General features: G+C 31.7%; 2 protein-coding genes across 19 annotated transcripts; both read left to right on the forward strand.

Annotated features, from left to right (window-relative positions):
* Positions 1 to 4,564: 4,564 nt before the first annotated feature.
* LOC148191347 (ERBB-3 BINDING PROTEIN 1-like) lies at positions 4,565 to 13,056 on the forward strand. Of its 18 annotated transcripts, none has more exons than XR_015783008.1 (6): positions 4,599 to 4,751; positions 10,498 to 10,628; positions 10,789 to 10,901; positions 11,661 to 11,697; positions 11,786 to 11,833; positions 12,802 to 12,887. XR_015783008.1 is itself a non-coding variant. In XM_088102229.1 (6 exons), the coding sequence occupies exons 2-6, from the start codon at positions 5,648 to 5,650 to the stop codon at positions 12,207 to 12,209; spliced, it is 477 nt and encodes a 158-aa protein (XP_087958355.1). In that variant the 5' UTR covers positions 4,616 to 4,751; positions 5,516 to 5,647; the 3' UTR covers positions 12,210 to 12,644. The 18 variants fall into 18 exon arrangements, 12 of the variants coding, with proteins under 12 accessions (XP_087958360.1, XP_087958357.1, XP_087958350.1 ...); XR_015783012.1 differs by having other exon boundaries at positions 12,811 to 12,872; XR_015783011.1 differs by having other exon boundaries at positions 12,798 to 12,845.
* Positions 5,671 to 10,431, forward strand: LOC148191348 (uncharacterized). The gene has a single exon (XM_088102222.1). It carries the CDS (start codon positions 6,492 to 6,494, stop codon positions 7,809 to 7,811), a length of 1,320 nt encoding a protein of 439 aa, XP_087958348.1. The 5' UTR covers positions 5,671 to 6,491; the 3' UTR covers positions 7,812 to 10,431.
* Positions 13,057 to 13,894: the final 838 nt, after the last annotated feature.

Raw genomic sequence — 13,894 nt, forward strand, 5'->3', positions numbered from 1 at the left:
ACCATTGTGAGAATATGATAAATAACTTACATAACCCATTAGATCTGATTTTGAATAATTTGGATAAAATAAGCTCATATTCATAACACCCTTAAGCTCATATTTTACTCCAATTTAGTCTTCTTTTAGGTAAGAACTATATCTTGTTTAAAAAAGTTACAAAAAATGCTATATTAGGTCGAGTATAATTAGAAAGATACATTAATGCTCCTATAACACTAAGATATGATACATATAGACCAAAAATTTATTCAATCGATCTAAAAGGGCATTTTTCAATATTCAATGACCTCATAACCATTAGAGTGTATAAAGGATGTGACTTGTTCATATAAAACCTTTTAAGCACTTTCATTATGTACAAAAAATACCTTTATTTAAATACTCATTTTGTGATCCCTAACAAAAGTTTCTACTTCCAAGATTCTTCATCTCAAATTCTTTCTTTAAACAATCAATTGCCTTTAGGAGCTCATTAGGAGTTCCACTGATGTTTATGTTACCTTCATAAACAACAATATGACAAATTCATTTTCTGATCTTTTCATATATATACAAGGACAAATACCCTTCTTTTAACAAGTACTCACTAAGATGGTTATACCACACACGTCCTAATTGCTTTAATCCATGATATGAATCTATTCAATTTTATTGCATAATCCTCTTTAGGATTTGTATTGTTGGGCAAATTAAATCGTCTAGGAAGTTTCAAATCATTCTCAAGAGAAACATATAAATAAGCTGTTACAACATCCATTAGATGTAAATACAAACCTTCTTATGCAACTAGGTTAATCAAATATAAAATGTTATTGCATCCAATACTAGTGAATATGCCTCTTCAAAAATCAATATCAGGTCTTTGTGAAAAGAGCAACTAATCGTGCTTTGTATCTAAAAATTTCACCATTCTTATTTTGTTTTTAGGCAAAAGAAAACCATTTGTACCTAATGGGTTTTACAACTTCAAGTGTGTGAATTGCAAGTCCAAAAACTTTTTGTTTAAATAGCGAATCAAACATTGCTTCAACTACATCTTTCGATTTTGGCCAATCATTTCTTTGTTGACAATCTTCAATGGTCATTTGTTCTTGATCCTCATTTCTACTGATAACAATCATTGCTATGATGTATACAAAAGCATCATCAATGTTGACTACATTTTTGTTCCATATTATCTTATTCATAACATAATTCATTGAGATCTCATCATTTTCAATCATTTCAGGCACCTAAGGTTCTTCTGGAACTAAATCATTAATTATGTCATAAATCTTTTGGAATTTCCACCTTTTTAATTAGGTCATCTTGTCTTTTAGCTCATTTTCTCATTTGAGGGTTTTTAACTTTAGAACTAATTGACTTACCATGCTTTATATGTGTTATAAATTAATATCAATTTTATTTGGAGCATTAGCAGCTAGTATATGTGATTTATTTATTGTTTTTGAGTCAGTAAAAACATCTGGTAATTGATTTACTAATTTCGTAAATGAATTATCCTTTGAACTTCTAATTTAGATTCTTTTGTACGAGGATCAACATGAGATAATGATAATTCATTCCAACCAATATCTTTTTCCAATTATTTTATTTCTCCCCTTAATGTTGGAAAAACTGATTTATTAAAATGATAGTCAATAAATGAAACTGTAAATAAGTCTTAAGTTGGTGATTCAATATATTTTACTAGTTTTGGAGAATCATATCCAACATATGTTCTCAATCGTCTATGAGGATCCATCATAGTCCTTTTTTGTGGGAAAAGGGAACACATACAACACACCGAAAAAATCTCAAATGAGAAATATTAGGTTACTAACCAAAAACTAACTCCATAATAGAGTATTTGTGATAACTTGTTGGCTTGATGCGAATCAATACTACAACATGCAAAATGGCATATCCCTAAGTAGCCATTGAAAGATTGACTTTCATAAGTAATGTTCTTGCAATTAGCTTTAGACGTTTTATTAACGATTATGAAAGTCAATTTTGAGTATGAACATGTGCTTTTGGATGTTCTATTTCAATTCCAATTGACATACAACACTCATGAAAAGCATGAAATGAAAATTCACCAGGATTATCATGACAAATTTTTTTAATCGAATAATATGGGAGGTGAGCTTTTAACTTGATTAATTGTGCTAATAACCTTACAAATATCTAATTGTGATAATAAACAAATATGTTAAGTGGGTGTCCACATTTGTTTTCAACTATTTATTGCATCATGATAGCTCTAAGATGAGCCAACCGATCATACCAACCAAGAAATTCATTTTGATTTGTAAACTTTTGGTTTACAATGACATGCATTTTAATTGTATTAATATATGTGTAGTACAAACCATAAGAGAAGATTGATAATTTCTCCAGTGCAACATTTTTTATTCAACCCAAGTCTAATGATATAAAAATATTCCAGATCTGGTTCATTGTTCATCTTAATATGATATTCATGTAGACAAATATTTTTGGAGCTTAATAAGTTTCTATTAGACTTCATGGTAGAAGTATAATAGCTTTTCATGAACCGTCACTTATATTTATAGTACAAACAATAATGCTAATATTGACTTCTTGCACAACCAAACAAGAAAAAAAAATATTACTCTTGAGAATTGTATGAATTGTTGCACTATCAACAAAACATAGTACGTTTATTAGTCTCTACAACACTATTGCATACCAAATGATCATATTTAATTAAATTTTAATAGACTTAATAATCTTAACTCGTTGTTGGTTTATTCCAAAATTAATCAACTCCACAAGTCATATATTATCATCAAATATCAAATAAAACTAAATATAAAACATAATCTCCAAAAATCTTTAAACCTTTATATATATATATAGTATAAGAAAATAAAAATACAAATCTATATCAAAATTCCTATTTCACATTCTTACACATAATATGTATATTTTAATATATCATTAATTTAAAATATATCCATTTGTAATATATATATATATATATATATATATATATATATATATATATATATATATATATAACATGTACAATATTAACATTTGAATATTTCCATTCATACTTACATAACAATTACTATATAAAATCTATATAATAATAAATGCTCATCATACACTCATTGCACATATACATTCTATAATACAAAAGAAAAATTGATTCTTATACCTATGCATAATTAATACCAACATTAGATAGGCATATTTCAAATCAATATATACAATAAAAATACCATAGAAAATTAGCCTTAAATTAAATTATAATAAAAATAAATTAAAAACTTAATTACGTAAAGACTTATGTCATTTTATTAAAGAATGTATAACAAAGGATACTCGAGTGACCTTTACCATTACAATGATAATATATATTTTTATCTTATTCGTCATTATTTTCGCCTTTTTCCTTTTCTTTCTCACATTATTATTTCAAATTTGCTGATAAAATGATTTTGTTTGAAATTTTCTTTATGACCATGTCTACTACCATGATCACTGACACAATCATGATCCCGACTAATGCCACAACTATGACCATGAAAATATGAATATGATATTGCTACATTCACTTATAGGAAAGAAGCACAGTTAGTTGCACGAGTCTCGTGACTTTTCATAAAAATTTATTTGTTTTATTCAACCACAAGAAGACAGAAAATTAATTCAAAATGTTTGTGAAATCGTTTTTCATGATATTGTTGTTATAGAAATAAATTAGTCGATAAAATGCTTTATTTCTTTATTTAATGGTATGACCAATACTCGTTGCATCTAAATATATTTCATAATCTAGTATAGATAAATAATTCTTTCTCATAATATAAGAATTACAAATTCAAATTTTACAAAGTTTGACATATTTAGAACTAACACATAAAATATTTATAGTAATAACTTTTCATGAAACTCAAATTAATAAAACAATATTAAATGTTAAGAGAATAATAATAATAATTATAATAATCATCCTCATAAGAACAATTATAATAAAAATAATAATAATAAGATATAAATAAAAATTAATAAAATCAAGCAATTTTTATCACACAAATAAAAATATAAAATAAAATTATAAATAAGAAAAAAAATTAGAAAAAACATAGGTTAAGTAAGATACACAAAACACTGTCCTTAAAGAAAAAATACTTCCATTAGCTCAATTGGTTAAAGCATGAAGTTGATAATGTGGTATAAAATAACTCTGATAATAAAAAGTATGATAAAGTAACGTTGATAATGAAAGTGTTATAAAACAACTAGAGAAAAGAAGAAAGAGAAAAAAAAAAGCATAAGAAAGAACATAGATTAGTTTTCTGTATCTTATTATTAATAGAAAAATCTTATTTATAGATAAAAATATAATAAAAAATACAAATTAAATAATTAATATAAATATTTAAATCTCACAAAGAATTTTATCCTTATATTTATTATTTATTAAAGTGAGACACTTAAAAAAAAGTATTTTTAATTAGTGTTTTCTTTTCAGCTGTTAAGGAAATGACTATAAATATACTAATTTTTGTTAATTTATTTTAACCGCCACATTTTTTTCCCTAAAACTTTTGTACTGATATGTTAAGTGTTTAAGTATTCTTTATTACTTGAAAGTTAATTTTTAAAACTTAAACATAATATTAGAAATTTGCAGTTCCAGAACTATGGTGAGAAATGCGTGTGGCAGAGTGTGATCCTAAGATGTCGTCAAATTTTCACGTCTTCTCAACAACGAGATTCGCATTCTCTAGGTACAACTTCTCTTTTCTATTTCTATAACCCTAAACCTATTGATTAAGCTATTCGTTTGATGTGTTCGTTTTCGTCTTCTTAGCATTAGGGTTTCTGAGTTTAATTGAAATTTTGCTTTGGCTGGAGGAAGAGTTGAAGAGGACCGATCTGAAATTGGAATCTTATAGATCAAGGATATTCAGGATATTTAGAGAATTGTTGATCTTCAATTAGTAAGATACCATACAATGACTTTGTATAACAAAAATAAGCACCTAGATGATTAATCCTGAGTGAACGGAAAAAAATAGTTTGTAGAAATTAGCAACTTTCATTGAATTGGCGAGTTTTGGGTGGCGATGCTCTAATGCTTTTTATTAGGTTTTAATTTTTGATATGTTGGGTAACATTATTTATCATGTGTAGAGGGGGAAATATGAGCTATTAGAAGCAGCGTAAAAAAGACTTCTTGTCCATCTTTTAGGAAATAATTATAATGAGTTTAGCAATCACGAAATTTAGGTAAGAGCTCTGCTTTAGTTTATTATAAAATTTTCATTTCATTTTTCCTTTTATAATAAATAATTGTACACCAATTAAATATGGTTGACTCAACCATTACATGGAATAGATTTTGTATTTCATATCTTTGATTGGTTATGTTTTTCCTTTAATATATGTGAGCTTATTTGGAGGAAATGCCTTTTATTAGCTTCCTATGCAAGCACTTTTATTGAAAAGAATATGTAGCCAAACATATTTTCATATATCTATGTTATAGTAGGATGGAGTGCCCAAAATACTTGATGATGATGTGTTAACCCTGTTATAAAGATGATAAGTATGCTGCAAAAGATGATTTTGTCTTTCAAGCCATCAGATATAACAAAACCAAGTTTGAAGTCACTCCTACCTTATGTTTCTGCAAATCAGGTGGTTCAACTTCTTGAGCGAGTCCATCATACTCTGTTTGGCTCTTTTTTGACATGTATACATAGTTCTAAACAATATTTATCCTCAATGTCACAAATTATCTTCTTTAGTTAGTTTGTGGTCGTATTGACATACTCAAATAAGGTTTCCATTAACTTTGGTATTTCTCCTAATGTTCTAAAGTCACACAAGAATTATTGCTTTGATTTAAAGATGCATTGATGACTCAAACTCTGTAACCTTGTTTTTATACTTTTTTTTAGAATTTATTTCATTTTCAGGGATAGTAAAAATATGTTAAATGTTATTATTTACTTTGTATGACAAATAAATATAGAAATAGAAAGATGAATGTGTTAGGGATCGAGAGTTTACGAGTGAAGGAATAAAACATTAAATGCCCAACTGCCTTAACTACTTAGCGTTAGGAAGAGCGGGGTTATTGGTTGTATAAATAGCAAATAATCAATTGTAGTGGGGGGTCGATTGTTTGATTGTAGTCTAACAGGGTTTGTCATCCTGAGGAGGGAGGTTAGGCTCTCTAGAGGGAGGTTATGCTCCCAAACCCAGTCCTTGTAAAGAGATTCGTTTACGGTGAATAATAGCAAAACTCATTCTTTCATTTCTGTTTCTATCTTTTGAGTGTTTTCTTGTTAGGTTCCAAACCCAGGAACCTAACAGTTGGTCCAATCTGCCGGATATCCTTAGGAGAGGGGTCAAGAACGGATCAAGAAGTGGTCAAGAAAGGGGGGAAGCATGGAAGAGACAATTCTCGGGAAAGGAGGATCAACGAACAGAAAAGGGAGCTAGCAGAATGGAGAAGAAATATGCAAGAAATGGGGCAGGAAACCAGAGAACTCTTGCGAGTTCTTGGAGGAAAGGTGTGGAACCACGAAAAGGGATTAGAAGGCAGTCCAGGGTTTGTAGATGAAGATCAACATACTGTTAACGAGAATCAGAGAAGGAGAAGGGAATGCTCGGAGGAGGAACGAGAGCGAAGACAAAGGGGGGAAAAATTAAACGCACTAGAAGGAAGAATGGAGGAAAGAATGGCGGAAATGGAGCCGTCAATGGATGGACGAAAGGCGGAGATGGAGTCGTCAAGGGAGGAAATGAAGGTGAAAACGGCGGCAGTTCGACAAGACTCGGCAGCCACACGCCAGGATCTTCAAGAAGTGAGGCGATTATCGGGGGGACGACACCGCATTCAAGGGGAACTATCTGACGACAGTCAGGCGCTTGTGAACACCAATAGGAGTACGAGACGCAAGGACGAAATTGGGGGTGGAGAAGGTGAGCGGTTCAATTGGAGGAAGAGGGTGGAGCTGCCCGTGTTCGAAGGATTAGATCCATTGAACTGGATCAATTGGGCGGAGCGATTCTTCAAATTTCAAGGAGTAGCGGAAGAGGAGAAAGTACGATTAGCGTATGTGAGCATGGAGGGGAGCGCTGGCTACTGGTTCAAAGCTTGGAAGGAGAAAGCCAAGAATCGTTCATGGGATGGTTTGAAGGAAGCCCTGGTGATAAGGTTTGGAACCATTGTTGAGCGGTTGACAGCATTGAGACAGACGGGGACGGTGGACGAGTATATACAATACTTCAAGATATTGGCGAGTCGAACGAAGAGGGTACCGGACGAGCAGCTGTTGGGATATTTTCTTGTGGGATTGAAAGAGGACATCCGGAATCAAGTCCGACAGCATGAACCACAGGAATGGATGGTGCCGATGCGGATTGCAAGGGATGTTGAGGAGTTCCAGAGAGTTGCCGAACGGTCTGAGGACAAGTGCTATAGCCCATACCGATCGGGAGTGGCCGAGCAGTCTGAGGCCATAGAAGACCAATTGTTTGGGGGACGAATGTGCGGTGAGGTGACACGGTCCGAGGCCAATTGCTATAAACCAAGCAGATCGAAAGTTGCCGAGCGGTCTGAGGACAAGTGCTATAGCCCATGCCGATCGGGAGTGGCCGAGCGGTCCGAGGCCATAGAAGACAAGTCGTCTTGGGGACGAACGAACGGTGAGGTGACACGGTCCGAGGCCGATCGTTATAACCCAGGCCGATTGAGAGTTACCGAAAGCTCGGAGGCCAAGCGCTATAGCCCAGGTCGATCGAGAGTAGCTGAGCGTTCGGTCGGATCTGAATAAGAGAAGACTGCTGGACCCAACGGGAGAGGCTTGACGAAGCTGAACGGGCTAGCACTACAAGCTGCGAACCCGAGAGGACTGAAGGAACAAAGTTATACGAGGTTCGTGCGCCTCACAAGTTATACGAGGTTCGTGCGCCTCACCATCAAGTTATACGGGCCAATTTTACGAACAAAGTTCATAGGGTATGACACACCCTTCATAGGTGTCACGGCTCTTCAGCAAGATCCAGAAGGTTGCTACATGCTCTACCAGGTACGCTTCGAGGTAATCTCTTTCCTTTTCTTTGGACCCAAACGAAATTAGTGTCTTTATCTTTATTTAGCTCTTACTGTGATAACACAAAAACTTTAAGGTTCATGTTATTTAGCAAAATCTAAATAAAGAGGGGCAACTGTCAACACCCAATTTCGTCCGGGTAAGTAAATCAATAAAAATAAAAAATAAGAGAATAATAATTAATGGTGGATAAAAAAGGGATAAAATAATAACTTTAATACCAAATACAATATTTTTGAAATGTTAGTTTAATATGGTAATAATTTGGATTAATATTATGCTAATAATTATAAACAATAATTAAAATAGTATATTAATATAATTTGTTGCATCAGTTGCTTTGAAAGAGGAAAATATGATTTTCTGACAATAATGATAATCAATGTTTTGAATATTATTTAATTTGTTTTCTGGCAACCATGACCATTTCTTTCCCTATTTTGTTTTATTGTCAATTAAGGCAAGATTTTCATAATATTATAATGTGTGTATATAAATACGCACTCTGTCATAGAGAAATAGGGAGACGGAAAAAATAGAGAGAAGCATGCAGAAATAATAGAAAGAGAGTATAAAAAAAAAATAGGTTCTCACCCATAAGGCAATCATCAAAGAAGAAAGAGGAGAGTACTGAAAGCTAAAAAGGTATGTCATCTCTGTACCATTCTTTTTCTCTTTTTATTGTACTCTGAAGTTTTTTTATAAAGGTATGTTTTTTTTCCTAGACACAAATAATGTTTTTTTAAATCATAATTTTTTTATAAGTATGTGTCGGCCTATGGCCGGTTTCTTTCTTTTTTCCACCATTCTTAAATAAATAAAAAGTACAAAAATCTTGTTATACCAAATCTTTTTCGGATTCACTTTTCAAAAATCTAAATCAATCAATAATAATTTTTTAAACAAACTCAAAACCCTTTTTCTACATAAAGAACTACGTGATCCCTTATTGCCCATTATAAATGGATGTACGTAGGACCAAGGTCAATTCTTGTCGGGTTCATAAAACAAAAAATATTTTTTTTTGTGTCTTAATAGTTTCTTTATATTATTTTTTTAGGGAAAATTAAACATTTAAAAAAAACCACGTCAACCTATTTACATTTAATTAAAGGTACTGCCTTTGGGCAGGCGCGATAGGGTGCTAACACCTTCCTTACGCGTAACCGATTCCCGAACCTAAAAATCTACTTTTCGCAGACCATGTCTTATTTTTTAGTTTTCCATAGTTTTTCCATAATAAATTATGGTGGCGACTCCACAAATTTATTTCTCAAACCTGTTTGTTTTTCGGCTCGCCGTCCCGTCGCGATCCCGGTTGCGACAGACATTGAAGACCATTTCTTCAGGGATTATAATTCTGGAAAAGAGGTGACCAGAATGCTGGAAGCTAATAAAATCTAAGAAGAATGGAAGTCATTGGAGGAGGAATTGCCACCACCCAAACCTCCAGACCTGAGTTGGAGGGCAGTTGCTAGAGGGTTTCTTTCATATGAGTACACGATGATGAAGAGGAGCCATGAGATCAAGCCTCCCGTTTCCAACCTTGAGGACAAGGTTGTTCGGCAGCAGGGTGTAATGTTAGGGATGGAGAGTTTACGAGTGAAGGAATAAAACATTAAATGCCCAACTGCCTTAGCAGTTAGGAAGAGCGGGGTTATTGGTTGTATAAATAGCAAATAATCAATTGTAGTGGGGGTCTATTGTTTGATTGTAGTCTAACAGGGTTTGTCATCCTGAGGAGGGAGGTTAGGCTCTCTAGAGGGAGGTTATGCTCCCAAACCCAGTCCTTGTAAAAAGATTCGTTTACGGTGAATAATAGCAAAACTCATTCTTTCATTTTTGTTTCTATTTTTTGAGTGTTTTCTTGTTAGGTTCCAAACCCAGGAACCTAACAATATGTGAACCTGTGATTATGATAACTCATTATCAAGAGAATAATTAATTGTTGACATCCATAATGATATTCACAGTGTCACTGGTCATTAAGGTTCCTATTATATGAATGTTTGGCCAAGCGCCTCTGCTTCATGTTTTGAACTAGAACTTTGCAATTTGAAGTTATTGTGTGATAAACTAGTTAGATGCTGTTGTAGTTGATTTATTTATTTATTTTATTTAGTAAAAGTGTAAAACTAATTGAGTTGTAGCCAAATTAAAATTGTACTCCTCTTGCAGCATATCAAATAAATCAGCGTTTTTTTATTTCTTTATATTATATATCAATTATTATATACCAATTATCAAATAAACATAATGAGAAAATCAGCTTATATTTATTTCTATAAGATGGAGCATTGTCTGATATTTTAGCATGTGTACACGTTATCTCTTATTTATTTTTTTGTTTTTATTTGATTTATATTTACAGAGTTTTAATAATAGGTGTTGTTTCTTGTCTGTGTAGGCAAACTGAAAATGTTTACAAGAATGTGAACAGGAAGATTGAGAAAGGAGTTGCTTGTCCCACATGTATATCAGTAAACAACGTAGTCTGCCATTTCTCTCCACTAGACAATGACGAGTCAGTGTTGAAAGGTGATATATTGAAAAAGTAAAATTTTTAGAGCATTAATTTGTGATGTGTGGTTGGAAAATTGAGTCTTTGGATTTTGTTATTGTTTGGAAGTTGATGGTTGTTTCTTTGGTTGGTGTGGTGATAGGGCTACTCATATAGATGGTTTTATTTCTTCTGTAGCTCACACCCATGTACTTCAAGAAGGTCCTATTACAGGAAGGGCAGAAGATGTCATTGCTGCTGCAAATACTGCTGCAGAGGTGGCCTTGAGGCTTGTCAGGCCAGGAAAGAAGGTAATCAACTGTAACTAGTTTTTATTCTAGTTGCATCTTTGTAATGGGTTGATTTGGATTTTACAACATGTTGCCTTTCTTGAGTGTGTACCTTTCAGTGATAGTTGTAAATTCAAGTGATATGTAAGCATTAAAATTGGAGAGAAATTAGTTTGTTTCATGTGTATTATTTGAAGGAATTTCATTGCTCTGTTATGTGCCTTGTTGATTTTGATTTCTAAATTATGCAAACTGTCATGAGCTACGGATAAACTCCGATGAAGCTTAATTGTCATAGTTACACTGATAGAGGTCATTTATGGTTTCATTGCTCATCTTTGGAACTCATCTTGACTGTAGTGTGTTGTGCATTCTGCATGATGAATTCTGTCTTGAATTTGCATCGAAGACTTGATTTGATTTTTGTTCTAATTGAAATTGTTCTATATCTCTTATTTCTTTCCAGTTTTCCATGTTCTCTTAAAACTATCCTAATGTGGTTTATTTTATATTGTAATTTGATTAATTTTTCTCTGTATGATGACGAAATCATAGGCTATGGATGAACTCCAATGAAGCCTGATTTTTTCACAGTTACACTGACAGAGAATTGTTGATTTTCTATCCCATTATGTTCTTGGTGTTTGGCCTTTGGTCCTTGAAAGATGCATTGTTTGAACAAGATTATTATTTATCCATCACATCAGCTTGCTCACCCTTTTCTATTGACAATAAGCTTGAATCTTGGACTTCTGCTTAATGATTTTATTTGATGGACAGGGATGCTGAAGAATTGGCTGAAGTTGAAGCTAAATTGGTTAATATTTTTACCACTTTTTTTTTTTTTTGTTAGTTTAGGTTGACATTTTATTGTCTTCTTGATCGCACCTCTGTACTGTTATTAGGATAAAGATTGGAAGGCTAACAATGGAGCTGCAAAAAATGGCAACAAGGTAAGATAATATGTATTTTATTGGGTTTATACATAAATTTAGACATTGTTTGCTTCATCCTTGATTCTTATTTCTAAGATTATTTTTGTTTACACAGTTGGTATGTTCTGCTTCTTTATCAGTTATAGCATCTTGCTAAAATCGTTATTTAGTGCTGATTGGTTATGATTTTATATTTAATTGGGTTGTAATGGACTGCTGTATGCAGCATTTTGATGGATGTCAGATGCTTGGAACACGCCTTTTTCCGAATGACTTGCTTGAATTTCCCAATTGGACATTATTGCGTTTTGGAGTGTGCTTGTGTTTATGTGTGTACACACTTGTGTGTTTGCTTGTGTTTGGGTTGTGTTCTCATTCTGTTGTTAGGTTGTAAAAATGTTCTTATAAATGTGTATATATTTAGGATTTAGGGTACTTGAAGATGATAAATCTCCTTTGGCAAAGCTTATTTTCTCTGGGGCTACATTCTTTGTCAATGAATTTTTTTTTATCATTCTTTTACTCTTATTTAAAGAAAGAGTGCGAGAATAATACAAATTGGAAGAATATATTGACTCAAGAATAAAACAAAGACTAGTTTAAGTCACAATAATTTTGCAATTTATTAATTAGGAGGGTGAAGAGTTACAATTATAATTGTTTCATTATGTAGCATTAGAATTTGGGATTATGATGAAAGAGGATCTTATTGAAGGGTTCTCAAGTGTTTTTCCTTTTGTAACATTTAATATCTTGCTATTTAATATTTGTGTTATGAAAAAGTAATTAGTTATATTTATTTTCAATATAATAAATATTTATATTTTAACTTGCAATAACGAATATAAAAAAAAAATTGTTTATATTCGTTCAAAAGTCCATTGTTTCAGTTGCGGTTTGCTCTTTGAATTTGATTTGATATTTGTTCTTGTCTTTTTCTTTTCTTTGGTGGATTTTGGCTTGTTTTGTATTGAATGAGAAGGTAGATGATGCAGGGAAGTTCGAGAATTGCAAATAAAACTGAAAAAGCCTCAAGAAAGAAAATTGGCTTTGAAAAAAGATGTAATGCAATGTCACTGTTTCTGTTCCTTGTCCTTGTTTAGGGTATCACTTTGTGGTTTATTATATAGCTGAAACTGAGCTCAATTTTCTATATCTCCCTCCATACTTTGATGTATGAATTTCTAAAGTCCACTCTTGTATTGGGAGGTGCTTATAAAAAATTCTCTTGAGAATGAGTATCATAGTTTGTCATTTTTACTCTTTAATTTATATATTTGCTATATAAAAAGAAGTATCATGTTTTAAAATTTAATTATTAATACTAACTTTATCATCTTAAAAATAATTTTAAATAAAATAGAAAATTTAATTATTTACTGTAAAATTAGTGAAAAATTATTAATAATTTGAAAATATACAAATATATTTTAAATTATTTGTGACGGTTTTAAAATTTTAATAAGGATTAAATAATTGTAAAGTATAATATATTTGTGATGATTTTTAATTGTTACCATGTGAAAAAATTACATAAAAGGAGTAAATTTTGTAGCGTTTTTTTATCTGTTAGAACTATTTTTTTTCTGGCGACAATATTAATAGTTAAAATATTTTTGTTGCAAACTGATTTTGACATGATTTTACACTTATTTTTAAAACTCTTTATATTTATTTTCTATTTATATTTATCTAATATTATTTTCTAGTTCAGATTGAGGGTGTGTACATTACTAAATTTTCATTTAGATACTTATTAATTATAATGTTCTTTAATTTTGCCCAGAAAAAAAATTGAAAATGACCTGTATAAATGGCTGTAATGTAAACAACGATTAAAAGTGTCTATAAACTATTAAGGACTCACTGAAACCTTTGACAAGTAATTAAAACTTAGAAGACAAAATTTGAAACTATTATACATTTATAGGCACTATAGGCGAAAAAACGATTGTATGCTTATAATTTCAAGTTTGGTGTTTTAAAAATGGGTTCAAAGTAAACAAAGTGAAGTTTGAAAGTAACGTAACAACCTTGGACAAACCGTACCAATTTTTATATAGTTCACCCATTCCATAA

Source organism: Vigna umbellata, chromosome 11 (genome assembly GCF_029865625.1).
Source record: "Vigna umbellata cultivar VRB3 chromosome 11, Vumbellata_1.0, whole genome shotgun sequence".
NCBI classification, from domain to species: Eukaryota; Viridiplantae; Streptophyta; class Magnoliopsida; order Fabales; family Fabaceae; genus Vigna; species Vigna umbellata.